Below are 27,802 nucleotides of genomic sequence, written 5' to 3'. Positions count from 1 at the left end.
AACTGAGCTCCTGTATTGTCACTTGTGTTTGATCTAACAGACAGTAAGTAGCAGAGCTGGCTTTGAACCCAACCCCCCGGACTCTAAGGCCAACCCTCTCTCCCTCTTTGGCAGATGCTCAAAGCCCAGACCTTCCATGAGCAGCCCATTGGCCCAGAAGTAGATCTGGAGGGCAGGTCCCACTATGCCTGATTTCTTAGGCTTCTCATGTCCTTTCTACCTTCCTGTTAATATGTTTCCTCAACAGACCTTGGGCTCCTCAAGGGAAGTGATTTACTTCCTTATTTTTTGCCTGCCATGCCCCATGCCCAGGCCAGTTCCTTTGGATGCAGTAAGTGTCTAAGCAATGCTTGAGAATCACCAGATGGAGGACTTCTAGCTGCTTTCTCTGCATTATTCTCTGCTCCCCACTTCAGGGACAGAAAGACAGCCGGCAATGACTGTCAGAGGCCCCCCAGTCCTGACTCCTGCCTCTCACTTGTAGCCACTGAAGGCATCCTGCCACACACAGACTTCTGGGTCAACTCCCAGCTCTGCCCACCATGGAAGCAAGTGCCAAGGGGCCTGGGCTGACCCTCCTCCCTGGCAAGCTTCCCTGTTGAGTGGGCAGCTAGTCCCTGCTGGAAGATGGGCCATCCTGGAGAAGTGCCTTCCTCTTGAGGTGACCCTGTAGGTAAGAGGCCATGAGGGTGTGCAGTAGACAGAATGCTAGATGTGGGAGTCAGGAAGCCCTGAAATCGAATCCTGCCTCAGTTACTGACCAGCTCTGGCCACATCACTCACTCTCTGTTTCTTTTTCCTCACTTAACAAACACAGCACCTCTGTGCCAGGGGCCTTGTGAGAACCAGGTGAAATATGACGCCCAGAAATATGAGCCCTCGAACACCTTCTGGCTCCACAGAATGACAGCCCAAAGCTCTCCTTGTTGGGAAGGTTGTCCTTCCTTGGAGCCCCAAATGACCTCTTGGTTCCCCCTGGGCCCTGAATTGGTTTTCTCCTCACCCAGCTGGGGCTCAGCCGAGCCCTCTGTCCCAGGCTTACCCGTCCCAGGCTGACCCATCCCAGAAGCCCGGAGCCCCTGATCTTGCCTGTTTCTCTAGAAAATGGAGATGACACAGGGGTCCTTCCCCTGGGGGCTCCCTCCCAGCTCTGGAAGCCTCAGAAGAACAGGAGGTCCTGGGCACCAAGTGTTGGGAGTCTGGCTCTTGGGTTGTGGGTAGTCTAGACATGAGCTCACCTGGGCCCAGCGGTCCTCAGACCTAGCAAACCTCCCCCCAGACCCAGCAATGCTCCCTCACCCCCAGTAGATTTTTAACTGTCTTAGGGAAGGTGAACTTCAGGAACAAGTTGCCTGGCTCAGGCACAATTGGAAAGGGCCAGACACTCCTCTAAGCCCTCAAGGCCCTTCTTAGTTTCAGAGTATGGTCTGGGAAAGCTGGCAGGAAGCAGGAAATTACCCCCCAATCATAACAGCTTAGGGCCTCAGAAGCTAGTGACCTCTGACCTCTCCAGTGCTCCCAGTGACCCATGATCACACTGATCTGGCCTGGGGGGGGGGCCTCAAGCTCTGCATTCTCCCTGCTCCCTTAGGGGAGCTTCTCATCCCAGAGTGAGAGAGGGAATAGGAGGGAGACATGGCCCAGGGGAAGGGCAGCACTTACCATACACTGTTAAATGTCCTTGTGCAACTATTATGTTGCCTTGAGAATCAACAATGAGTACATGGTAGCTATCAGAGTCATTGAGGGTGAGGTGCGGGATGAGCAGGGAGCCATTGGGGAGCACCTTCTCCCGGATATCTGCAGGCTCTTGCACTCCAGTTTCAACCGTGTAGCGAGCGATCTTGTTGGTTTCTACTACTGCTTTTCTGTACCAAATATAGAAGAGAGCCTGGCCTGAGAAGCCTTGGATGTCCAAGGTGACATTGTGGTTCACTTCCCCATAGGGAGGGTTTGGAACAACAGTGACCTGAGCAGATGTCGGCTGGATCCAGCAGCTGAGGATGGAGGCTGAGAGGGGAGGAAGGAGGCAGAGGTCAGCAGGGTCCCTCTGCCCTCCTGAGAGACCAAGGCCACTGAGCTGTCCCTGACATAAGGGTGGGGGCCGCTCAGCCTGACTCGGGGGCTGCTGGGAACTCAGTGGGGGTGTTTGCAGGGAATCCTGGATCTGCCCATCACATAAAGGCCCCAGTCTCTGCAGAGAATTGGAGCCTTTGGTACATGACACATTTTCGGCTCCCTCCCCAGGCTTGTTTCAGAACAGATCTGCCAGTGAGCCGGGCAAGGCAATGGAGGCATAAAGGAACCAACAAAGTCTTGTGGCTGAGAACAAAAACCAAACTTTAGAGATTCCTGCATCCAATGCTCTCAATTTACAAACAAAGAAACTGAGGCCCAGAGAAGTTGAAACATCTGACGATATGAAATAGGAAAAGGCAAAGGTAACAGTTGAACCCAGATTTCCTGACCCCAAACCCAGGCTTTAGTGAAAAAGCCCTAAACCCTGGGAGCATTTTAAGGCTGACACTTTGGCTCCCAAACATCACTGTGAAAAAGGCCTTGTTCCAGGTAAATCCAAGCTAAGAGTCTAGGAGACCTGACCATGGTCACACAGCCAGTATACATCAGAGCTGGGATCTACACCCAGCTCTCCTCTGACTGTAAAGCTTCCCTTCCCCACTGCTCAGTTCCAGGATTGCACATTGCCCTGAGTGTCAGGATGTGGATGGATAGCTTTGAGCTGCCATTACCTTCCCTGCCCCTGGTCAGGAAAGACTCCCTGGTGAAGGCTTCTTAGGCTGTGCCTTGGACAGAACCCCTGGGACTAGTCCCCTTCCCCCTGGTCCCCGTCTCCATCTAGGTCAGAATCCCACCAGCTGCCTCTGCCCTCCCTTGGGCTCCTGCAGAGCTGGTGTCTCACCTGTGATCAGGAGCCCCCTCCAGGGGCTGAGCGCCCTGTACTGAGGCTCTGAAAGGCTCTCCATTGGGCTGGACTGTGGCTGTGTCACCCCGTCTCCTTCCCAGGAATCTCTATGCTTTCCTGAGCTGTGTCTTCCTTGTACAGGTTCAAGGGCAGACCCTGGAGATGTCCCTGCTACTGTCCAGGCTAAGGCTGTCCCTGGGAACAACCCAGAGCTGGGTCTCTTGGTCTCCTCCTTCTCTGGAAGACTGAGGTCTCTTTCTCTCTTCAGAACTGGAGTTCTTCTATCTGCCTGGATCACAAGGGCCCACAGGGTAAGGATTTAGCCTCTGACTTTCTCCTCCTTCCTCCCTCTTCCCTCCTCCTCTTTCTTCCTCTCTCAGCTGCTGCTGCTGAGCTCAGAGCCCCTCCCCAGCACAGATCCCTCCCACTGTCCATGGAGAAGTGATTCTGTCCCCCAGGGGAACATAGCTCACTGAGAATTACCTACTGTTCAGTAGAACTGATACCTGACCCCAGTTCCTTTATTTCCCTCCTGGAGTAGACAGTGTTTAGACCCCAAAAGATGCACAGAGAATGGAGGCAGAGCCACTGAATGTGCTTGGGGCCTTTAGGACCTCTGGATCCTGTCTCCCCTCCCCTCCCCTGTCAAGGCCAGGCCACAGTGCCTTGACCCTTCCTCAGGGAGATTACTGTGGCTTCTGGGAGGATCCAATAGGGCTGGGAGTGGGAATAGGGGATGATGCATACTAGAGCTTCTTCCCCCCTGGTGGGAGCAGTTTGGGACCATCTTCTTCTTCAACCCCTCCAGGACTCTGGCCTCAGACACTTTGTAGCTTTATGACCTTGGGCAAATTCAACTATCTGTCTCTGTTTCAATTATGCAGTGGGAAGGATAATACTAGTACCTATCTCCTAGGCTTCTGAGGAGGCTCAAATGAACCTATATATATATATATAATTGGACTACTCTTAGGGGTAGGGGAGAGGTAGGGAAAAATTGGAATTCAAGATTTTGCAAGGGTTATTGTTTAGTAATTGTCCACGCATATGTTTTGAAAAATAAAATATTTTTAAAAAGGGAAAAAATCCTATAAATATATATAAATCATTCAGCACAATAAAGGAGGACCACTAGCTATCCTTTGGGAGGAGGGAATGGTAAGTGCACAAGAATTTGAGCCAAGATGGCTCTGGTTGGAGCTGGATGGGAAGTATGGAAAGAAGGGAGGTCTAATAACTGGAGGCCTTTGATTAGCTTGTTCAATATTACTGTGTAAATAGCTGCTAAGTTTCAGGCCATGTGCTAAGAACTGGGTAAAAGTCACTGTCTCCTAAAGAAGGAAAGAATATGGACAGGATTCTACAAGTAAGACCAACTGAGGACAAATTAGAAAACATCTCAGAGGTAAGGCACCAGCATTAAGGAGGGAGGGGCAGAGGAGACTTGAAGCAAGTTGGAAGTGAAGAGTAGATGCCACAGACCCAATTTGATGGTCTCCCTCAAATCTTAAGGCTAGACATTGTATGAACTCTATCCTAGGGCATGGAGGGCAGAATCTCCCCCATTCCCCTCTTTGTGGTTTGTAGTCTAAGAAAGGAAGAAAGAGTCATTAAAAACCCATTTTGCTAAAGATGATAAAGATAATCTTGTGAGTCTGCAAGATCAGCCTAGATTTCCCAGTGTGGAAGAGGAGCGGGTGAGTGACTAGCTCCTGCTCACACAGGAGAGGAGTGGGAACCAGAGAGGAAGTTTCAGTACATTAAGCCAAGGGCTATAGATCTGTGAGATCTGGGGAACAGGAAGAGGAAATGTGGGTCAAGAGGCCAGATATAATGACATCCCTTCTGCCCCCAAAGATAAGGTCAAATCACAAGATCATTGCATTGTGGACTTTCATTACAGTCTCACCTCAAGTGAAGGTCTTTAGAAACTTCAACTTTACTACATCAAACCAGAAAACCAAATTATGATGTCAAAACCTCAAGATTATATTTCCCCTATCAAAGATCTGCTCCTACTGTAGATCTTTGCTAAATTTTTTTAAGGTGCTAAATCCCTTTTAGATTTAGCCCACCAGTTAATGATTAGTCTGCTAAACTTCTCTCTTCATTTTAGTCCATCAGTCAATGGCTTAATTGCAACTCTTGGGTGTTAGAATCCTTACAAAGTGTTAACTCACTGGAATTGATAGAAACAATGCTTAAGTTTACACCTTTGAGAGTTCACACATTAGCTCACACATTAGAGTTCACAAGTCCGGGAGATTCACAAGTTACACCTCCCACAATTCCACTCTCTCGGAAGAGGAGTCAACCTTTGAGTTTACACTGCTAAAAGAGCATTAAAAAAGCTCTCAGAGCCTCAGCGAAGAGTCAGTGGAGAAGAGTAGAACTGGAGATTCAGAGGAAGCTGAAGGCGACAAAAGACAAGCTGCAAGGGCTCTTGGAACCAAGGAGGGAAAGAGGCCTCTAAGAAAACTAATTGAGCTATTTGGGAAGAGACAATAAAGGATTGAACTTTTACCAGCTGGCTGCATTTGAGGTGATTATTGAACTGAACTGAAACTAAGGCTGCCTCCAGAACCCCTCAAAAAATCTGCTCCCAGAGAACTAATGGACAATAGATTTCTTTTGGACTATTTCTAGGACTTATGAACATGTATAAATTCTTCATGTTGATTTATGATATTTGTTACATCACTTCCAGCCTCTGCTATATTGCTATGTGCTTATGTAATTTATGTAATTATGTCTAATGCCTCCCATACTGATAGATTTATGTATACCTGTTTCACATGAGCCTCTTCAGAAACCTGCTAATTTTATTTGATTTCCCATTTTCTTTGGTGTTTTCATCTCCCTTCCTGAGATGTCAGGGAGGGTGTGACCACCTTTTTTTATGGTGTTTTCACTCCCTTTTTTGAGCAGTCAGGGAAGGTATGATCACCTTTTTTGGGGTTCTCACCTCCTTAAGAATTCAGGGAGATCATGACCACCTTATGTTCTAAAATCAAAAGAAAGCGGGAGAAAATGTAGTGCTATCTTCTTTTCTAAAATATGATCATTCTCTGGGAGCAGCTTTCTTGGGGAGCTTCTGGAGGCAGCTTTAGTTTCAGTTCAATATAATAATCACCTCAAATGCAGTCAGCTGTTAAAAGTTCAGATCCTTTATTTCTCTTCCAAAATAGCTCAGTTAGTTTCTTGGAGGCCTCTCTGCTTGGTTCTAAGAGCTCTTGCAGCTTATCCTTTGGCTCTTCCAGCTTCAGCTTCAGCCTCCAGCTCCCTCTGAATCCTGGCTCTGAATCTTCTCCCAAGTGAATTCTGGCTCTGTCAATCTCCCGAACTGACTCCTCCACTGACTGACTCCTGACTGAGGCTCTAACAGCTTCTTTATATGATCTCTTAAAGGTGTGAACCCAAAGGTTGACTCCTCCTCTGAGAGAGTGGGATTGTGGGAGGTGTAACTTTGTGAATCTCCCCGACTTGTGAACTCTAATGTGTGAGCTAATGTGTGAATTCTCAAAGATATAAACTTAAGCATTGTTTCTATCAATGATTCTAACACTTGGCATCTTTCCTTTAATAGGGTCTTCCTCCTGGTTGATTGTGAGTTCTACCAGGGAACTTGTCTTTCCCCTTGTTAATGGCTAAAATCCCTTTCCTTGCTAAAGATGATCATGGATTTACCTGCTCTTAGCTGTGTAATAAAATCTTTGCCCCTTGATTTATAAGTCTATGCTTACTAATTCTTTTGGGATGACTTGTGACAAGGGCCCATATTGCCAATATATTTGGGGGGTCTCACCGTGTCACCTGGTCATTTATCAGTCTAGTGACCTGGTATGGGAAGAGTCTGACTGCACCTCATAACCTCAACAGTTTCTCCTAAAAACTGATACCCTGGAAGTCCCAGAAGGGCTGCCCTCCTAGGACAGGTTCCCTTTTGGATTGCTGGCTTGAACCCATATCCAAGTCAAGGATCACATTTATTGTAATCGTAATGCCAATTGAAGTGAACTAAGTTCTAAAAGAATTTAGCAAAGAACCAGGAGCAAAGAGACAAATTTATGGAGTATGAAACTGATATGCTAATTTTATGAGCCAGAGGTAGAACTGAGGAGTGGTTTCAGGAATTTGGTTATCACTGAGCAGCAGGTTATGTATCTGATGATCAGAAATGTCAGTAGGAATTTTCTACGGCCAGGGGACTTAAGAATTATTGGCAGATTGGTAAAACAATGACACTCTAAGGTCAGAGGATCTCAGAATCACCTATGTTTCTTAAGGTTTAAGGGTAGAAATATAATATTCCTTGGCCAGAAGATTTTTACAATCATTGACAGACAGATTGTTAGAACAATAGCCCTCTAAGGTCAGGAAGAGCTCAGGATCACTGATTCTAAAGCCAGATGATTTAGAAACATTGACAGATCATTAGGACAGAAACACTCTAAGATCAGGGGACCTTAAAATTACAGGTATACTTCCCGACAAGCTATACTCCATCCCCAAATTCCTTGTTCCATGGGAACTCAGGAGTCTAAGACCATGAATTCTTTGATGCTGAGAATCACAGCATCTTAGAACCATGCAGTTATAATGGATCTATTTCCACATTCAGTAGGAATATGCACGAAAGGTTCCAAAAAGATATTTATGTGAATAAAAGGGACATAGGTCTGACTCGTTTCATTCCTCTTGATCCTTTTTGGGATATCCGAGGGCCCCTGCCTCCCTAGAAACCTCCCCTTTCCACAAGTCCAGCCTTTCTGTCTTTCTCATGGACTTCAATGTGTCTGCTTTTTTTCCTGAGAGATGCCTCTGAACCCTTCTTCATGAATGGTGATGGAAGGGTGTCCCAACATCCCTAGGTTTTTTCCTAGGCTTCAGGTTTCTTCAAGGGGTCAATCTTGTCATAAACATCCACTCTGGTGATGTCCAATGTCTAAAAATAGAGAGTAGAGATGTCACTGGAATCTCAGAATGGAGACTGGGACTAGGAGGCCCTTTCCTCACCAAATCATGTCTCCACTTCCCTCCATCCTGGCCCCAGTCCAGTTCTCTGTCCCATCAGAAAGAACTTCATCCTTAGTCACCATTTTGGCCTCTCCCTTGGTCTCTGAGAGAGATCTGGCCTCTCCTTGATCACATACCTGGTAAGAACTCTCAGGTGGGTCTTCAGGAAAAGTAGAGGAGGAGTCGGAGCCCTGCGAATATGAAAACAATAGCTACTAAGAGCCTCCAAAGTCAGAGTTGGAAAGGAATTTAGGATAGAGACTGCTTGAGTTAGAGGGAATCTTATAACATGTGACAATCAGAAGGGATCCTAGGGATTTCACAGTCATGGATCCCCTGAGTTAGAAGAGACCTCAGAGACCATTAGACTCTATTGCCAATGTCCTCTACAAATCATGTGACAAGGCATCCTCTAACCTTTTCTGGAGACTCCCAGTGTGGAGTAGGATGCCATGTCCCAGGTAGTCCAATCCACTTCCATCCATTCAACAAGAACTTATTTAGCACATACTCTGTGCCTTATATTGTGCATAAATCCTGGAAAGACTTGTGTTTTCTCTACCTGGAACTTTGGATATAAAAACCTCTCTGTCCTTAGTAGTGGTTGTCTCAGTAGGTGCCCACCAACAAAATCCTAGGCTCCAGCCAGGAATCACTTCCTTTCTTGATGGGTCTTTACTGGCTGCCATGATTGATCCATAAAGCAAGCACTTCAGAACTAGATCCTTTCATTCCTCTGACAAACTGAGGATCGCTGCCTTTACCCTCCTTTTTCTTCTGCTTTTTAGTTCTGGAACCATAAGCAAGTCAACTCTGACACCATCTCTGTAATTTCCCAAAGCAAAATGTCCCCTTTTGGCCACCGTTTCTCAATATGTGCAAACTTCTTGATTTAAAAATTATCTCATGGTGGGCAATGAAAACTTTTACATGTATTAATAAATTCTTCACTTAGGAGAGGGCTGTTCTTAAAGCTCTGACTATGATGTGAACAGGAATCATTCACTGAATGAATAATCACTCATTCCTTTATTTATGGGATGAGTTAAGAAGAAAGAGAATCTTGCTTTTGAGGAGCTGATATTCTATCAGGAATAAATAATTAGCACAGAGACAATCAGATACCAAACCTATAGAAACCTATAGAAAAGGACGAGCAGAGGGATGGCACGAGCAATAGGAATGAGCAGAAAGGCTCCTGGTGGGGTTTAGCACTTGAACTGAACTAGGCAGAGGGAACAGGCTTCCATGAGATGAAAGTGAGGAGGAAACTCCTTTAAGGCATGGGACATAACCTGAATAAAGAGCCAGGGAGGACAGATGGAAGGTGGTGTCCTTATAACAACAGTGGGACTGATTGATTTGAACCTTTGAGTTCAGCAAGGACAAGAAAGTCTGATATATCTGGCAAAACTGACCTAACAGCCATCCAGGGAGCAGGGATTCATGGTAATGAATTGAACTGGAAGTCAGAAGCAACAGATTTCAGGTCTGACCTCTGCCACAAACTGGCCTTCAGAACCTGGGGAAAACCCTTACGGTTTTTATGACTAGCAGAACTCCAAGTCTATGGGTTGTCCATAAATGTTGAGAATGGGAGTTTCTCACACCAGTAATCTCAGAAAGTGGAGCTAAACAAACTATGCGTGGTCAGATTTCTTTTCCTGGAAACAGGGAGCCCTTGAGTCTTCTTGATGAAGGACAGGGACTTGGTTAAACCTATGCTTATATATGTGTTTGCTAAGGTTTGGGATATCAATGAAGAAGCTGTTGCACTACTTCAGGGCTGAGTTGATGACATTTTGAACTAGAGAGATGGGCATCTTGTAGAAAGAACAGTTGACATTTTATTTCTAGGAAGTTTTCCTGACATTGTCTCAATTGACCTCTACAAATCCCATTCCTTATTCCCTATTGTTCCCTGTGGAGCCAAGGAGGGCAAATCTATCTCTCTCCCAAATGTCATACCTCCAAAGATAGTGATCAGGTTGCCATTTACCACCACATCCCCTCCAAAATTTTTCTCCTCTTAACACTGGTCTACAACCAGACCTCTTGACAATGCTAGGGAATGTTCACCCATCTTTTCACTCTCCTTCAGATACTCTTCTGCTCATCAGGATGCTCTAGTGATCCTGCAATCTCTCAGGTACACTAAAAGCCTAAGGGTGTGTGTCAGGAAGAATCTCCAGGTTTTTGACTCCCTAACAAACATCCTAGAGTCCTACAAGTGATTGAAGAAGTCCTTGTGTCCCTACCTGTTTAGGCAGAGTTGAGCCTCTAAAGTGAACAATGTTTTCATACATGGCGATGTCCTCACCTGGAAGGAGAGAAATACAGCCAGAAGATTTCCTTGGTAGCTCCTGAGCCTGAATTCCAAATGGACTGTAACTTCTTCCTTCCCACCCGGCTCACCCAGCAAATAGATGAAGATGATATGGGGGGAGGGGTGTTGTCCCTTTTACCCTATATCCCTCACAGAGAGTCAGTCAATAAACATTGCTGTAACTGATTTTGTGCAAAGCATGGGGCATACCAAGAAAAGCAGAAAGCAATCAGTGCCCTTGAGGAGGTTGTTGTCTAAAGGAATGAGACAATTTGCAAGTTCTGTACCTACATGGTAGATGGGATTATTCGAGAGATTATCAACAGTGGGAAAGCACTACAATGAAGGGAAATTGGGAAAGGTTTCTTGGGGAAGGAGTGACAATAGCTGTGACTCAAGGGAAGCCCTAAAGCCCCAAGGTTAAGAGAATATAGGAGAACCTTCCAGATATGGGGGACAACCTGACAAAATGCTCAGGGAAGAAATTCCAGGATTTCTCTCATCTGTGGTTCTGCAGTTTTAAGACTTTAGGATGAATTGAGCACACTCAGATCGTTGGTTCTAAGAGATGGTCTTCAGAAATTGAGTGTAAATGGGGCTGACCTTAATACTTCAACTCATCTCTGAATCTGCCTTAGAGGAGAGAACAGAGAAGCTCATGAGGGCAAGCAATGTGACACAGTGGTACAATGCCTGGCTCTGTTGACTCATCAAAGCAAAGAGGTGACCCAGAAGACCCCAGAAGTATTCAACTGCATATCATTCTGGAAAGTTTCTCCTACTACATATGCAGAGGCTCATCCTCAGCTGATTGGCCATTTTGGGGTGAGTTCTTTGGCCATGGCAGCCCTAGGTCAAAAGAAAACCAAACAACATGCCTCTCATTTGGTGCTTAAGAAGAGCTGGCATTTGAGCAGTAATTTAAAAGCAAAGTTATCGAGGTGGAAGGGACTACAAAGAACAGGTACTTCAGCCCTCTCTTTTTACAAGAGTAAATTGTGGCATAGGGATGTTTCCTCAGAGTGTGGGTTAAGTGTGAAGTCAGAAGGTGAGCAGAGTAATAGAAAAGGGAGGGGAGTTTGGAGAGTCACCATGGCTAGGCCCTGCACAAACAGTAACTTAAGTCTTAATCCTTCAAATATTAGGTGCTTTAATAATACAAGTTAATAAATACAGTTTAAGATGATTTAAGTGAAAAACTATTTTCAGAATTGAATTGTCTGAGATTTCCTGATCAAAGCAAAGGCAAGAGAGGTGGTCCTCATTAGAAGATAGCTAATAGATTCTCCCTGAACAAAGAAAGGAGATAGTGGTTGGAACCACTTCTCCCAAGGCCACCATTATATGCTGGTTTCATTGTTTGGTGCTTTCACTTACCCTGTTGTGGTGCTGAATGGTTGTTTCCTGAAAGTTGGTGTTTGCTGGTCCTTCAGAAAGAATAGATATGAGGGACTGTCATTCTCATGCAAATGAAAGATTTCCCTGAGTGAGAAGGAACCACTAGAGCAGAGTCAAAGTTTGTCTTTGGATATTCTCAGGCTCCATGCCTTATTCCTAAAAACAACCTTCTCATTGTTACTTTCTTCACCAATAGGTCCTGCTCAGCTTCTCCATGCACTGGGGATCTGCCTCACTGGCATTTCTTTCCCTTGGCTTCTCACTAGGTTCTGAGTAGTACCCTATCTCCTTTCTCAGTGTAGTCCCTTTCATTCTTTCTCTCTTTGTCCATTAAATTCAGTCTCTGTTTGAGGATCCAGGAAAGATAGGAAGTTCTTGTCTCCACTCTAATGTGGCAGTGAATAACATAAAGGGACTATTAAGTAAAGGAATGGGATGGGATGAAAGCCCAAAGAAGGAGTCCACCAAAAGAATCGATTTTGAAATGTAGAAGTTTAGGAAAGAGAGGTAGATAGGGTGCAAAAGAAGGTACAGGATGCAGAAGACCCTGCTGATATCCCTCCCCCATTTAGGAAGACAGAATATAAGGAAGGACAACCTGAGGAAGCATCATTTTACCTTCTAGTCTTTCTGAAGTACTGGATATAGATGAGGGTCCCAATGAGAGTTATTGCAGTCAGGACTCCAATCACAATGCCCGTGATGGCCCCTCCAGAGAATGAAGAACCATTACTTCCTCCCGTATATTGTTCTGCTAAGTACAAGAGAAAAGGAACCTTGTGCGTTTTTGAGGGTTCTCCACCATGAAGTGCCTAGCACTTGTGCACAGAATCTGGTACTCTGTATGTCTTTAACAGATGTTTATTGAATGATGATGGTTCCTGAAGGAGATCCTTGTGAGGGAGCCCAATGTAGTGTCCATAGTAGCTCTCTGGAGGACCTAGAGACCAGCTTTGATCTTAGTAGAGGAGTGCAGGAGGCAGGAGAGGCACCAAGAGGATGGTCAAAGATGGAATGTCTCTATTTCCAGTCCTCTCAGCCCTTCATTATCTCAGTATAATTACATCATTACAGCACACTAAGTATGTGTCAACTAGAGAACCTTTCATCACCATACTAAGTACTAAGTATATGTGAACTAGAGAACCATCATCTCTTTAATCACATTGAGTTAACACTCTATTGTATGTATCTTTGCTTCAAGTATACTTTTCTCAGAGGGATCCTCTACATGATGAAGCAAATACTAGAACAACAAGAGCTCTCAGTTTTAATTTTGGCGATCTGGATTAAAATCCTGACACTGTCATTTGCTACTTGTGGGATATTGGCCAAGTTACTTCTGTTCTCTGGACATCAGTTTCTGATTTTTTGGGGGTAGATGATATACCTGTAACATTCATCTCAGTATTAAACGCTATAAGTTTATCTTTCTCTGCCATCAATTCCCCTAGCCAAATTCCAGCACTCATCAATTTCTATCTGAAGTTTTCAATAGCCTTCCCAGTAGTCATCCTGCTTCTAGTCTTTCTTCCAATCCATGTCCTTGTGAGGGACTTGTTTCTCAAGTGCTCTGTTTATTGCCATTAACGATAATGATTATCATCTGCTACTGGATGGCTAAGGATTGCTCATGGAAATAAGATCAATTTACCTAAACAAGAGATGAATGACAAAGCTGTCTTTGGTCACCAGTTCTTCAGAATTAAATTATTTAGTATATTATTTTCAATCTTTTATTCAAAGTTGACTTATTGACTATAAGTTTTGTGGCATTGCAATCAGAATAAGGTATGTTTAATTCTTTTCTTTTTAGCATTTGTTTGCTAAGTTTTCATGCTTAGCTGTATGGTCAGTTTTTTTTTTTTTAATTTCACACACTGCTGAGAAATATGCATTCTCTTTTATATCCCTATCCAATAATTGCATAAATCCATTCTATTCAACTTTTGTAAATTTTTACTCAAGTCTTTAACATTCTTCTCTTTTCTTTTTTTCTTTTTCTTTTGTGTTTTTGGGTGCAGTTTAAATGGGTCATATTTGTCTAGCCTTTAAAAGAACATTTTTATTGTATTTTTATTAATTCTTTCAAAATTTGTTTACCTTTTCCTTTACTTTGATTCTTCTTTTTTAAGCAATAGCCTTTTATTTTCAAAATATATGCAAAGATTTTTTTCCCCCATCCTCAGAACCTGGCACAGTGCTTGTTAATTCATGAATGAGGTAGATAGCATAAGCATTATTATTTATTAATATCCAGATCCCACAGATCAAAAAACATTAGTAGATGTTGAATGACTTGGACATAATAATATATCTCCTATGTGGCAACAACAAAATTTAAATCAATCTGACATTCTTTTACTATACCACAATGTCAAGTGTGAAATACATATACTGCTAAGCAGGGCAACTAGGTAATTTTCATACTATATTTGTTACTAATTGACAGCCTAACCATGGAAAATTCATTTTATCCACCTTATTACTCAGTTTCCTAATTACAAAAAAAGATGAGTATATCTATTCTCTGGATTATTTTCTGCTCTCTAAAGACAGGATACTTGTCTGGTTTTGGAGAATTTTTTAAGAAAAATTAGAGAAAATTAGGAATCTGAGTGTCTTGGGGAAATTACTTTCATGTTCAAGGTTAGCATTTCTTCAGCAAAGGTATCCTTAAAGATTCAAATTGCATTCACAGCAAGAAATATGCATTCTCACACTAAGGGCACACTTTGCTAAGTATTACTGCTAGCACAGATACATCAGATGTAGCAGGATGGCCCTGCTTGATTGTGTAATTGTGTGAGTTACATAATCAAACCTCAAATGACTTAAAATATCAAGGCCCTCAGTAAGCACTGGTATGGTTTCATGGAAAGAACACTGGTACTTGGTGTATAGAAATCTAGTCTCCAGACCTGGTTCTGCCACTTACCAGCTGTGTGACCTGCAAAGATGATTTTCAACATTCAACTGTGCAAAATGACAAATGTGTTCCAATTTTTTTTCCTTCCCTTCTTGCAAAGGTAAAAATCCCGTCAAGAGGAAGTACCGAGGCCACCCCGACCTTTGGTGCACAATAAGTTTCTGCAGAAACAACCTTGTTGAGCAAAGACTATTGATTTGTGATCGTGGGAACAAATGAAAGCCGAGAGTCACATCCAGTGCCTATATAAACAGGGATGCCTGAACCTCGCCTTGGATTGGTTCTCCTCCCATTGGCAGATTCCATACCAAAGTCCACAAGCTGCTTCTCTGAATGGTGACTGGGGATTGTGTACTGTTCGTGTGCTGATCATGTTTGCAAAATGCATACCAACAAGGTTGTATGGCATAATAAACTGAACCTCTTTTCACACCCTATGAGTCTCTTGCCGCATTCATCTCACCTCGGAAATTAAAGGGTATAATGGGCCAGAATTATGGAGAAATGTACTTAAAATAAGGATTCTTACAAGGTGTTAACTCAGTGGAATTGATAAGGCAAAGTTTATCTAGTTTTACATGTACTTAGTAGGTGATATAGTCTTACAAGATTGACACTTATTCTACAAGATTGACACCTACAATGATGTAATTGTAATAGATTTAAAGAGTTAAAATAGAGCCCCTGTTTGCACACCCCTTTTCACTGCTGGAGCAGGGACTTCAATGTTTGACAAGAAAAATTGGAAGTTCCCAGGAAACTGTGCTACTTGTACAATGTCTATTGGATAATAAACAAAAACCTGGTATTGGAACCAAGGAATCTTGACTCTATGCATATGCTGAATTGTGCCTCTAGATGATGCTCTTTCCCAAGTCACAGAAGTGGTTGGCACTGAGCTCAGAGCCACTTTCATTTGGGTCTTGCCTTGTTTTTATGCCTTAATGCATGGATGGTCAGTTCTTATAAAAGTACCACACACAGCTGAGAATACATATGTGCTAACCAAAAAAAAAAAGAATATGTATATACTTTTCTTTATTCATCAATCACCAGAGATCTTAGTAGCTTTTGCTTTAAGTATTTAAATATTATGCAATTGAGTGCAAATTCATTGTACAATAATTCACTCTATGATACCTTTCAGTACAATTAAGTTTCCCTGTTTATTTAAAAAAAAATAAAAACCAGTTTTACATGACCATCATCAAGATGATCACTATTGTGCTTTGACTTTAGCTGACTCATAATAGATTTTTCCCTAGATCCATAATTTTAATTCTGTGCATCTTTATATTTAAAATGTTTTTCTTATAGGTTACATACTATTTGGCTTTTGCTTTCTAATCCACTTTGTTAACCTCTTCTTGCTTTATGTAAATTACTGTGATTCCTTGGTCTTTGAACAAGTTCTTTTTGTCTTTGTTTTCAGGTTCTAGTGGTATTTTCCAGGATTTTTTTTTTTTTTTGGTGAGATTTCTTCCTTTTCTTCCTCCTCTTCCTCCTTCTCTTTGTTTACATTAAGGCTTTGTTTTAATATTTTTTGTTGACTCATGCTTTCATTAATTTGTGTTTGGTTGGTTGTAATTTTCAGGGAGTTTTTTTATTTGAATAACTTTGTAACCTCTTATATTACTAAGTGTCAATTCTTTTCAATCTTTTTTTTCCTCCATAGTACTGAACCTAGAGTCAAGAAGGCCTGAATTTCAACTAGCCTCCGATCCTTCCCAGCTGTGTGATCCTAGCCTTAGCCTCTGTTTGCCTCAATTTTCTCATTTGTAAAATGGATCTCCCAGAGATCTTGTGAGTATTAAATGACAGAATACTTCTAAGATTTTTTTAATCTAAAATTTTTATATGGTTTTTATATAATAATTTAAAACTCTTAAAAACTATTATTAATATTATTTCTTCTAATAATTTTAATTGACCATGGATTCAAGCTCTTTTTTTAAATTTATTTGAGACTTTGTAGATATTTTGAAGTAACTTTTCCTCTGTGTTTTATTTTGGGTATTCCTGTCTCAATGACAGCATTTCCCCCCATGATAGTATATTTTGTCCGTTCAATAGTCTAGTCTTGCTTCTTGAATTGGTACTTTTTTATTGAACATGAATAGTGGTTCAAGATGGTGACCTGCTAATTTTCAGTATGCTCAAAGCAAGTTTATCTGGAGTGAATTCTGATCCCTGCCCTTCTTGTCTGAGTTTTATGAGCTCTTGCTTTAGATTTGATTCTTAGCCATACTACTACAGACTTGTCTCTAATTAGGGTTCCAGTATACTGTGGCTGACCACAGCTCCTGTCAAGTAGCTAAAAGGCTTTGCTGATGTAGAATTACAGGCCTCCCCTTGTTCTGGTTACTCAACTGCAGGTCTCAGACCCAAATAGATGTTTAAATTCCAGGTCCTTGTTCACTATGAAGACTTAATTGGGTCCAAAGCTTCTCCCATCCCTAGGCACAGGTTCCCTCTTCAGCACTGATTCTGTGACCTAGTTTTGAGCTCAGACTCCAAGCTGGCTGTTGGCCTCTCTTGCTGCTCCTTGCCCAGCACCAAGCTCATGTTTCCTGCATCCTTGGTGATTTCTTCCCCAATACACAGCCTGGAGACCTCATTTAGTCTCAAGTCTTCTTGGCATCTTCCTGATTAGTTCATATGGCCAGATTTGGACCACTGACATAGGCTGGGAAAATGACTCACTGGGTTTTTCCTTTGGTCCTTTGTGACCTTTGTTAGAGTGGTTGTGATGGAGAAAGACTTCTTTATCTTCTTCCTTCTGTTCCCTTGTCTGATCTCTTAATGACAAAGCATTTTACAAAAGCATTTGTATAATGACTCCTGCCCAAAGAACAGCTCTGTTTCCTTTATTTTCATCCCATTAACTGCAATTGAAGGAGAATTTTTATATTCTCTAGATTTTTACACATTCAGGTTGTTTGTACCAATTTGTCACAAATGAACTAGAGATGTCACAATGGTCACATTAAATAAAACTCTTGCCTTTGAGTGCTGATGAAAAACATACCAACCAGATATGTTTAATCATCTTTTCTTCTCTGCTAATTAAGCTTCAGGAACTTCCAATTAAGTACTAGGTCACCTTTGGTGGTCTTAGCCTAGCATCCAAAAGTTTTCACAAAATGGCAGCAGACCTCTCTAATATTCTTCTGGCCATGTATTACCTGCTCAGGTTGTATTGTTCTACATTTCCCACTCAGACACAGAGTGTACAGTCTCACCTCTGAACATTGACTCAGGATCTTTCTCCATGAAATAGAATATTCTCTGCTTTAATTTGTTGAACTCCTCCATATACTTTAAAACACAAGTCAAGTGATAGCTCTTCTATGAAATCTGACTTGATTTTTGATCAGCCTCCCAGCTGGGATGGTCTTTCCCATCCGAGCTCTCCTACAACATTTTATTTTGTAGCATAGTCTTATTATGCATATCATGTAATATTGTGTATCAATTACGTGTTTTTGGAGTCTGCTCTCTATACTAGATTTTAAGATTCCTGAATTGGTAATGGAGTCTTAGATAAATGTTGTTTATTTCCCTCTGGGCCTAGCACAGTGTTCTGCAGAAAGTTTGCAGCTAAATGTGTATCGAATGTAGAATGAACCTGTATTGTCTATTACAATTTAGAGATTGGTCTCCATTTTCACCAAGGCCAAAATCACAGTAAATGAACTGACACTCGTTGCCAGGCTGACCACATTCTGTGGAATCATGTTTCTTTACACATCCTCTGCCAATTCACTGTGAAAACCTGCCTTCCTTAATAAGCCAGAACACATGCTCTTGGCCCCCACCTTTGACCAACTCCCAAAAACTTTTTCTCTGAGGGAAGGGAGAGAATACTTACCAACCACCTTAACTGTGATGCTCTTAGAGACAGACAAATTGGTCACATTGTTCTTTGCCTGACATGTATATGTTCCTGAATCTTCCCAAGTTGCATTTTTGATGACGTAGGTATTATTAGAGAAGCCAGGGATCTTGGTGCCATTGACTTGCCATCTATACTGGGCAGGTGGGGAAGACTCAACACGGCACTCTAATGTCAGTGAGCCTTTGAATTTGACCTCAATCTCTTCTTTCTTGGGGTTTGGTACAAACATGATGTTGTCTGGTCCATCTGTGTAAAGAAGAGAAGAGAAGAGATGAGATGTGAGTCACTGCTAAGGAAAGGACTAGAGAGGGAGGACACTCAGAGTCACTCACAGTTCACAGTCAGAGTAATGGGGTCACTTTCGCTGGAACTGATTGGATTCCAGATTTCAAAGTGATAGGACCCAGAGTCCTCCCTCTTCACAGACAGGATGGTGAGGGTCCCGTTATTCATGGACAGCTCCATCCTCTCATTGAGAATCAGGGGCTTGTCATCAAAGAACCACAGAATGTCCACTCCCTTCTCTTTTGTGCCACATGTGAAGGCCAGAGTGCCATTCTTTATGATGTTGGTTCTGTGGGCCGTGAGGTTAGATTTAATTGTTCTTTCTGTAGAGAGAAAAAGAGAGCTGTGTGAGTGATTGGCTTGTAGCTTCACCAAGTCATGTCTTCATGGCAAAAAACCACCCAAAGCCCAAGCCCAAGCATTTGCATTATAGACATACAGGGATGGTCCATGGGTAAGGAGAAGCTCCCTGGTTCAGGGGTTATGCTAATAAGGAAGGTGAGGAGGAAGCCCAGGGGAGGGAGTGCTGGGTCCTAAGTTATCCCTTCCCTGAGACAGGTTTTGGGACATGCATAATCTAATGACTAAGTTGGAAATGGGAGTAGGGAACAGCACTGATGAAGTGCCTGCTACATGCCTGGCATGTGTTAGGTGCTATATAATATTATTATTCTCATTATTATGATTATTGTTATTGGCCAGCACTGTGTGAAATGCTCTATTATCTAATTTCATCCTTTCAACAACCTTGGGAAGTTACAGTTTAGCTAACTGAGGCAAAGAGAGATTAAGTGACTTGTCCAGCTAGAGAAGTGTCTGAGACCAGGTTTGAACTCTGGTTCTGAATCCCGTCCCAGTGCTTTCCATATCCACTGAGGTTTTTTCCTTCTCAAAAATCATCTCATTCTATTCTAGGGATTTTTAAGGTGGGATCTTTTTAAAAAAGTTTTGATAACTATTAAAGTAGAACAATTTCCTTTGATGCCCTATGGCTTTTATTTTCTGGATTTTAAAGCATCCTTGTGAGAAGGGATCCTTGCATCCACCACCTGACTGTCCCAGGGCTCTCTGCACAAGAGGAGAAGCATTCCTGCTCCCTATTCCAGCACATGAGCTCTTTCCCTTGTTCAAGGTGGCTCATGTGCATTTCTCAGACTAGGCTCCTGAAGGTTCAAAGCCAGGGACAGCAGAGGATCCTGGATCTCCATCTAGAAGGACCTTCCTCAGCATCTAATGCATTCCCTTATTTCCTTGATAAGAAAAATGGAGGTCCCAGGGGCTGGGTTCCCTCAGGTGACCGGTACACACATAGGTTACACAGCCTAGTTGTCTTTTTGTGGATGCTCTCCAGTGTATCAATGTCCTTTGGAAACTGTAAAATCTAGACCCCAATACAGTATTCCACGTGCCATTGAATAGTCCAGAAGGACTGTTATTTCCTTATTCTTTGAAGTGAAAATATTGTAATTGCTTCAGGGCTTTTTGTTGCCTTATCACCCCACTGACTCAAGTATTAACTTCTTGGTCCACTCATACTCCACTGGTCTTCTTCAAAAGAACTGCTGTCTCCCCATTGGATTCTGGGTTTCTGTAATGATCTCTTCTTCCATGGGAGCTTGCTCTCTTTTTAGGCAACCTAACCTTGTATTCAAAAATCAGGTGCAGTGACTGCCCCCAATCTTTCCTTCTCTGAGTCAACCATCCTTACTTAGTTTATCCTATGGTTTGGTGATTAGTAATTTCCCCATCTGGACCCATGCTCACTTATGCTTTCTTTGCACTTTTTAGTCCCAAGGGTAGGACCTGCCTGATTCTGAATAATCTCCTCTGTCTGGAACTGCTTCCTAGGCTTCTCATGTCTATTCCACATTCCTGTTTATATGTTTCCTCAACAGAACTCTTGCTCCTTGAGGTATTGATTGATTTTCCTTCCATGCCCCATACTCAGCCAGTTCCTTTGTATGAAGTAGGTGTCTAAGCAATACTTGAGAATCACCAGATGGAGGACTCCTAGCTCCTTTCTCTCTCAGTATTCCTTGCTCCCCACTTCAGAGACAGAAAGACAGCTGGCAATGACTGTCAGGGACCCCCCCAATCCTGACTCCTGCCTCTCACCTGTAGCCACTGAAGGCATCCTGCCACACATAGACTTCTGGGTCAACTCACAGCTCTGCCCACCATGGAAGCAAGTGCCAACGGGCCTAGGCTGACCCTCTTCCCAGTCAAACTTCCCTGTCAAGTGGGCAGCTAGTCCCTGCTGGAAGATGGGCCGTCCTGGAGAAGTCCCTCCCTCCTGAGGTGACCCTGCAGGTAGGATGCTGTGAGGGAGTGCAGTAGACAGAATGCTGGATGTGGGGATCAGGAAGCCCTGAAATCGAATCCTGCCTCAGTTCCTGACCAGCTCTGGCCACATCACTCACTCTCTGTTTCTTTTTCCTCACTTACAAACATAGCACCTCCGTGCCAGGGTCCTTGTGAGAATCAGGTGAAATGTGATGTCCAGAGTCCCTCGAACACCTTCTGGCTCCACAGGATGACAGCCCTTGTTAGCCTATTTCCCAGCAGGAAAGCTCTCCTTATTGAGAACATTGGTCTTCCTTGGAGCTCCAAGTGTCCTCTCGGTCCCCTCTGGGCACTGGATTGGTTTTCTCCCCATGCAGCTGGGGCTCAGTAGAACTGGAACCCTCTGTCCCTGGTTGACCCATCCCAGAAGCCTGGAGTCCCTGATCTTGCCTGTTTCCTTCCCCTGGGGGCTCCCTCCCAGCTCTGGAAGCCTCAGAAGAACAGAAGGTCCTGGGCACCAAGGCCGTTGGGAGTCTGGCTCTTGGGTTGTTGGTAGTCTGCACATGAGTTCTCCTGGGTCCAGCGGTCCCCAGACCCAGCTCAGACCCAGAGCAAAGCTCCCCCCCAGACCCAGCAATGCTCCCCCATCCCCAGTAGATTTTTAACTATCTTAGGAAAGGTGGACTTCAGAGTCAAGTTGCCTGGCTCAGGCACAACTGGAAGGGGCCAGAAGCCCCTCCAAGCTCTCAGGGCCTTCTTAGTTTCACAGTGTGGTCTGGGAAAGCTGGCAGGAAGCAGGAAATTAACCCCAATAATAATAGCTTAAAGCCTCAGAAGCTAATGACCTTGGACCTCTCCAGTGCTCCCAGTGACCCATGATCACACGGATCTGGGCTGGAGGGGCTCTCGCCTCTTTGGCCCATATTATGTGAGGGGGGTGGGGGGACCTCATGCTCTGCATTCTCTCTGCTCCCTTAGGAGAGTTTCTCATCTCAGAGTGAGAGAGGGAATAGGAGTGAGACATGGCCCAGGGGAAGGGCAGCACTTACCATACACTGTTAAATGTCCTCGTTCAGCTATGGAGCATTTAGAATTAACAATGACTACAAGGTACGCATCGGTGTCACTGAGGGTGATGTGAGGGACGAACAGGGAGCTGTTGGGGAGCACCTTCTCCGGGATGTCTGCAGGCTCCTGCTCTCCACTTCCAACCATGTAGACAGCGATCTCGTTGGGATCTGTTACTGGTTTTTTGTACCGAGTATAGGAGACGGCCCCGCCTGAGATGTCCAAGGTGACGCTGTGGTTCACTTCCCCATAAGGAGGGTTTGAAACAACAGAGAATAGAGCAGACATCGGCTGGAGCTAGCTGCTGAGGATGGAGGCTGAGAGGGGAGGAAGGAGGCAGAAGTCAGCAGGGTCCCACTGCCCTCCTGAGAGACCAAGGCCACTGAGCTGTCCCTGACTTAAGGGTGGGGGATTCTCAGCCTGCCTCAGGGTCTGCTGGGAATTCAGTGGTGGTGTTTGGAGGGATTCCTGGGCCTGCACATCATGTGAAGGCCCAGCCTCTGCAGAGAATCAGAGCCTTTGGTACATGACACATTTTCTGCTCCCTCCCTGGGCTTGTTTCAGAACAGATCTGCCAGTGAGCCAGGCAAGGCAATGGAGGCAGAAAGGAAGCAACAAAGTGTGGTGGCTGAGGATAAAAACCAGGCTTTAGAGATTCCTGAACCCAGTGCTCTCCATTTACAATGAAAGAAACTGAGGCCCAGATAAGATGAGACATCTGAGTGATATGAAATAGGAAAAGGAAAATAGGAAATGACTTGAACCTAGATCTTCTGGTTCCAAACCCAGGAAGGACCTTTTCACAAACCCTGTGTTCATTTTAAGGCTGACACTGGCTCCCAAGCCTCACTGAAAGGAAAGTGGTGTTCCAGGTAAATCCAAGCTAAGAGTCTAGGTGACCTGAACATGGTCACACAGCCAGTATACATCAGAGCTGGGATCCACACCCAGGTCTCCTCTGACTGTAAAGCTTCCCTTCCCTACTGCTCAGTTCCAGGATTGGACATTGCCCTGAGCTTCAGAATGTGGATGGATAGCTTTGAGCGGCTGTTACCTCCTCTGCCCCTGATTAGGGAAGACTCCCTGGTCAAGCCTTCTTAGACCGTGCCTTGGACAGAACCCTGGGACTGGTCCCCTTTCCCCTGATCCCCAGCTCCATCTGGGTCAGAATCCCACCAGCTGCCTCTGCCCTCCCCTGGGCTCCTGCAGAGCTGGAGTCTCACCTGTGATCAGGAGCCCCCACCAGGGGCTGAGTGCCCTGCACTGAGGCTCTGAAGGGCTCTCCATGGGGCTGGGCTGTGGCTGTGTCACCCACTGTCTCCTTCCCAGGAATCTCTCTGCTTTCCTGAGCTATATCTTCCCTGTACAGGTTCAAGGGCAAACCCTGGAGGTGTCCTTGCTGCTGTCCAAGTTAAGGCTATCCCTACAGGCAGCTTGCAGCTGGGTCTCTTGGTCTCCTCCTTCTCTGGAAGACAGGTTTCTCTTCAGAGCTGGAGCTCTTCTATCTGCCTGGATCACAAGGGCCCACAGGGCTGGGACTTAGCCTCTCACTTTCTCCTCCCTCCTCCCTCCACCTCTTTCTTCCCCTCCAAGCTGCTGTGGTTTCCTGCCTCTCCCAGGGAGCCCCTCCCCAGCACAGATCCCTCCCACTGTCCCCCAGGGGATCATGACTCACTAAGAATTACCTACTGTCCAGTAGAACTGATACCTGACCCCAGTTCCTTTATTTCCTTCCTGGAGTAGATAGTTTTTTTAGACCCCAAAAGATGCACAGAGAATGGAGGACAGAGCCACTGAATGTGCTTGGGGCCTTTATGACCTCTGGGTCCTGTCTCCCCTCCCTCTCCCCTGTCAAGGCAGGGAACAGGGCCCTGGCTCTTCCTCAGGTGGTTTACTGTGGTTTCTGGGAGGATCCAACAGGGCTGGGAGTGGGAATAGGGAATGATGCAGACTAGAGCGTCTTTCCCCCTGGTGGGAGCAGTTTGGGACCATCTTCTTCCTAGACCCCTCCAGGACTCCCAGCAATCCTTCCCCCTCTTTAGTTGAGAGAAGGCTGGGTCTGGGCCCAAGTAGAAGTGAATTCAAATCTAGCCTCAGACATTTTGTAGCTTTATGACCTTGGGCAAATTCAACTATCTGCCTCTGCTTTTTCAACTGTGCAGTGGGAAGGGTAATACTAGCACCATGTCCCAGGCTTGTGAGGAGGCTCAAATGAAATAACATATATAGGACTACTTGCCATCTGGAGGAGGGGGTGGGGGAAGGGAGGGGAAAATTGGAACACAAGGTTTTGCAAGAGCTAATGTTGAATAATGGTCCATGCATAATTTTTTTAAATAAAAAGTTTTAATAAAGGAAAAAAACCTCTCTCTCTCTCTCTCTCTCTCTCTTTATCTCTCTCTCTCTTTCTTTATCTCTGTCTCTCTCTCTCTCTCTCTCTGTTTCTCTCTCTCTCTCTCTCTGTATATATATGAAATTCAGCACAATGAAGGAGGACCATTAGCCATCCTTTGGGAGGAGGGAATGGTGAGGAGGAGTGGAGCTAAGATGGCTCTGGGTAGAGCTGAATTGGAAGGATGGAAAAAAGGGATAGAAAATTTAGTACTACTCTCAATTGATCCTTCCCTAATATTTTATATTATCAACTAATGATAATATCAACTAATATTTTTTACGTACTCAGATTGAAATATTATACACACAAAGACACACATACACACGTGTATGTGCATACTTGTATGTTTATACGGTTTATAGATTTTATATAGAATATTGTTTGATATTTGAATATAAACATTTATACCATTTAAATATGATAACTTTAATATATACATGTGGTAGAGGTAGGCATATTTATGTACACATATATACATGTACATACTGTATAAACATATGGTCTACATATGTATACTTACACATGAAATATAGGTGCATATGTGCTTATAGATGTATATACACATATATGTGCTTGAATAGGTACCAGAAATTTCAACCATGATCATTTAAATAAAAGCCTATATTGATCTATCTTTAAATGTCTATATCATATATATCTTTTCATAGATAAGGAAATCTAATGCTTTCAATCTTCAAACATCCTTGAAATGTGAATATAAATCATGTCTTACTATCTTTATTTTACATATGAACAGTTGAAGTGAAAGAAATGAAATCTCTTTCAAAAGTCCCCAAGTATCAAATCTGTAAGCAGTGTAAGCAGTCTAAGAACTCAAGAGGCTTTTAATTAGCTTGGTCAATATTATTGTGTAAACACCTGCTATGTTTCAGACCATATGCTAAGAATTGGGGAAACAAAGAAAGGTAAAAGTCCCTGTCTCATAATGGCGGTCACAATATGATCAGGATTCTACAAGTAAAGACCGGTTGAGAACAAATTAGAAAACATCTCAGAGGGAAGGCGCCAGCATTAAGGAGGGAGGGGAGGGGAGACTTCAAGCAAGTTGGGGGTGAAGAGTAGTTGCTACAGACCCAGTTTGGCAGTCTCCCTCAAATCTTAAGGCTGGACATTGTATGAATTCTATCTTAGGGCATGGAGGGCAAAATCTTCACCATTCCCCCCTTTGTGGCTTGTAGTCTAAGAAGAGAAGAAAGACTCATAAAAAAACCCATTTTGCTAAAGACAATAATGACAATCTTGTGAGTCTGCAAAATCAGCCCAGATTTCCCAATGTGAAAGAGGAGCAGGTGAGTGATTAGCTCCTGCTCACACAGGGAACGTTTGGGGACCAGATAGGAAGTTTCAGTACATTAAGCCAAGGGCTGTGGATCTGTGAGGTCTGGGGGACAGGAAGAAGAAATGTGGGTCAAGGGGCCAGATGCAATGACATCCCTTCTGCCCCCAAAGATAAGGTCAAATCACAAGATCATGGCTTTGTGGACTTTGGCTACAGTCTCACCCCAAATGAAGATCCCACATCAAACCAGAAAACCAAGTTATGATGTCAAAACCCCAAGATTATATTTCCCCTATCAAAGATCTGCTCCTACTGTAGATCTTTGCTAACTTTTTTAGGGGGCTAAATCCCTTTTATGTTTAGCCCACCAGTTAATGATTAGTCTGCTAAGCTTCCCTATTCATTTTAGTCCATCAGTCAGTGGCTTAATTCCAACTCTTGGCATCTTTCCTTTAATAGTGTCTTCCTCCTGGTTGATTATGAGCTCCAGTAGGAAACTTGTGTTTCCACTTGTTAATGGCTAAAAGCCCTTTCCTTACTAAAGATGATTGTGGATTTAGCGTGCTCTTAGCTGTGTAATAAAATCTTTATCCTTTGATTTATTGATAAATTCTTTTGGGATGACTTGTGACAGGGGCCCATATTGCCAATATACATTCAGGGGGTCTTATCCTGTCACCTGGTCATTCATCATTCTAGTGACCTGGTTTGGGAAGAGTCTTACTGTATCTCATAACCTCAATAGAGTCTTCTAAAACTTGATACCTTTGAGTCCCAGAAGACTGTCCTCCTAGGAAAGATTTCCTATTGGATTGGATGGCAAAAAGGCTGTCAGTCATGTGTAAAATTGACGTCCTGAGAACAATGTAATGTGGGATGGAGCAAGTTCTTAATAAATTCTCATTGTTTTGTGATGGGGCAGCTATAACAATAAATCTGATCTTCTTTCTTTTTTTAATTAAAGCATTTTATTTTCAAAACACAAAAGGTTCCAAAAGGATATTTATGTGAATAAAAGGGATAAAGAAGACAGGAAAATATGATGATGTTCAAAATATTGAAGCCCTTGGTGAGCAAGAGAGCATATCCCCAAACTCATCCCACAGGCTTCATTGCTTTTTGATTGCTCAGGCACATAGCTCTGGCTCCTTTCATTCCTCTTAATATTTTCTGGGACATCTGAGGGCCCCTGGATCCCTAGAATCCTTCTCCTTTCTCAAATCCAGCCTTTTTCTCCCTTTCCACTTGATTTTTCTGATTGACCTCAATGTCTTTGTTTTCTTCCCTGAGAGATGTCTGTGAACCCTTCTTCATGAATGGTGACAGAAGATTGTCCCAACATCCCTGGGGACTTTTCCCACTTCCTTAGGCTTCAGGTTTCTTTCAGGGGTCAATCTTGTCACAAACATCCACTCTGGTGATGTCCAATGTCTAAAGATAGAGAGTAGAGATGTCACTGGAATCCCAGAATGGAGACTGAGATTAGGAGGCCTTCCCCTCTCCATATCATGTCTTCACTTACCTCCACCTTGACCTCATTCCTGTTCTCTGTCCCATCATCAAGAACTTCATCCTTAGCCACTATTTTGACCTCTCCCTTGGTCTCTGAGGGAGGACTGGCTTCTCCTTGAGCACACACCTGATTAGAACTCTCAGGTAGGTCTTTAGGAAAAGTAGGGGAAGTGCCTGGGCCCTGTGAAAATAAAAAAAAAATAGCTAGCAACAACCTCCAAAATCAGAATTGGGAAGGAATTTAGGACAGCCAATGCTTCAGTTAGAAGGAATATTATGACATGTGACAAATAGAAGGGGTCCTAGAGTTTTCATAGTCATGGATCCCTTGAGTTAGAAGGGACCTCAGAGACCATCTAGTTTGACCCAGACTCTACTGCCAATGTCCTCTACAAATCATGTGACAAGGCATTGTTTAGCCTTTCCTGGAGACTCCCAGTGTGCAATAGGTTGCTATGACCCAGGTAGT

General features: G+C 43.7%; 2 protein-coding genes and 1 long non-coding RNA gene across 21 annotated transcripts in view; all 3 read right to left on the bottom strand.

The window, feature by feature from the left end:
• Positions 1-23,499, bottom strand: part of LOC127556357 (carcinoembryonic antigen-related cell adhesion molecule 5-like) — a 254,523-nt gene extending 231,024 nt beyond the window's left edge. For 8 of the 13 annotated variants that reach the window (XM_051989457.1, XM_051989458.1, XM_051989459.1 and 5 more), the window contains exons 1-2: positions 23,350-23,499; positions 1,663-2,010 (exon numbers count right to left, since the gene is read on the bottom strand). In XM_051989457.1, coding sequence (XP_051845417.1) covers positions 1,663-2,010; positions 23,350-23,413 — 412 coding nt within the window. In that variant the 5' untranslated portion in view covers positions 23,414-23,499. Of the gene's footprint in view, positions 1-1,662; positions 2,011-2,920; positions 3,023-23,349 lie in introns of those variants that run through there. The other 5 variants (XM_051989454.1, XM_051989449.1, XM_051989450.1 and 2 more) reach the window with 5 other exon arrangements.
• The window catches only part of LOC127556356 (carcinoembryonic antigen-related cell adhesion molecule 5-like), a 179,669-nt gene that overhangs the window by 129,368 nt on the left and 22,499 nt on the right, over positions 1-27,802 (bottom strand). For 2 of the 7 annotated variants that reach the window (XM_051989443.1, XM_051989442.1), the window contains exons 10-11: positions 27,344-27,514; positions 26,764-27,252 (exon numbers count right to left, since the gene is read on the bottom strand). The exons of the other annotated variants lie outside the window; for them this stretch is intronic. In XM_051989443.1, the coding sequence (XP_051845403.1) occupies positions 27,205-27,252; positions 27,344-27,514 (219 nt within the window). In that variant the 3' untranslated portion in view covers positions 26,764-27,204. Of the gene's footprint in view, positions 1-26,763; positions 27,253-27,343; positions 27,515-27,802 lie in introns of those variants that run through there. 7 annotated transcript variants of the gene reach the window in all.
• On the bottom strand, positions 7,622-10,841 carry LOC127556371 (uncharacterized). Its single transcript, XR_007952443.1, has 3 exons — positions 10,198-10,841; positions 8,077-8,130; positions 7,622-7,868 (listed from the first exon to the last, which is right to left on the bottom strand). It is a non-coding gene; the product is annotated as an uncharacterized LOC127556371 (long non-coding RNA).

This window comes from Antechinus flavipes, chromosome 3, assembly GCF_016432865.1.
Source record: "Antechinus flavipes isolate AdamAnt ecotype Samford, QLD, Australia chromosome 3, AdamAnt_v2, whole genome shotgun sequence".
In the NCBI taxonomy this organism is placed as follows: domain Eukaryota; kingdom Metazoa; phylum Chordata; class Mammalia; order Dasyuromorphia; family Dasyuridae; genus Antechinus; species Antechinus flavipes.
Note: the sequence above shows the minus strand (reverse complement) of the source record. Positions and strands in the feature narration are given on the sequence as shown.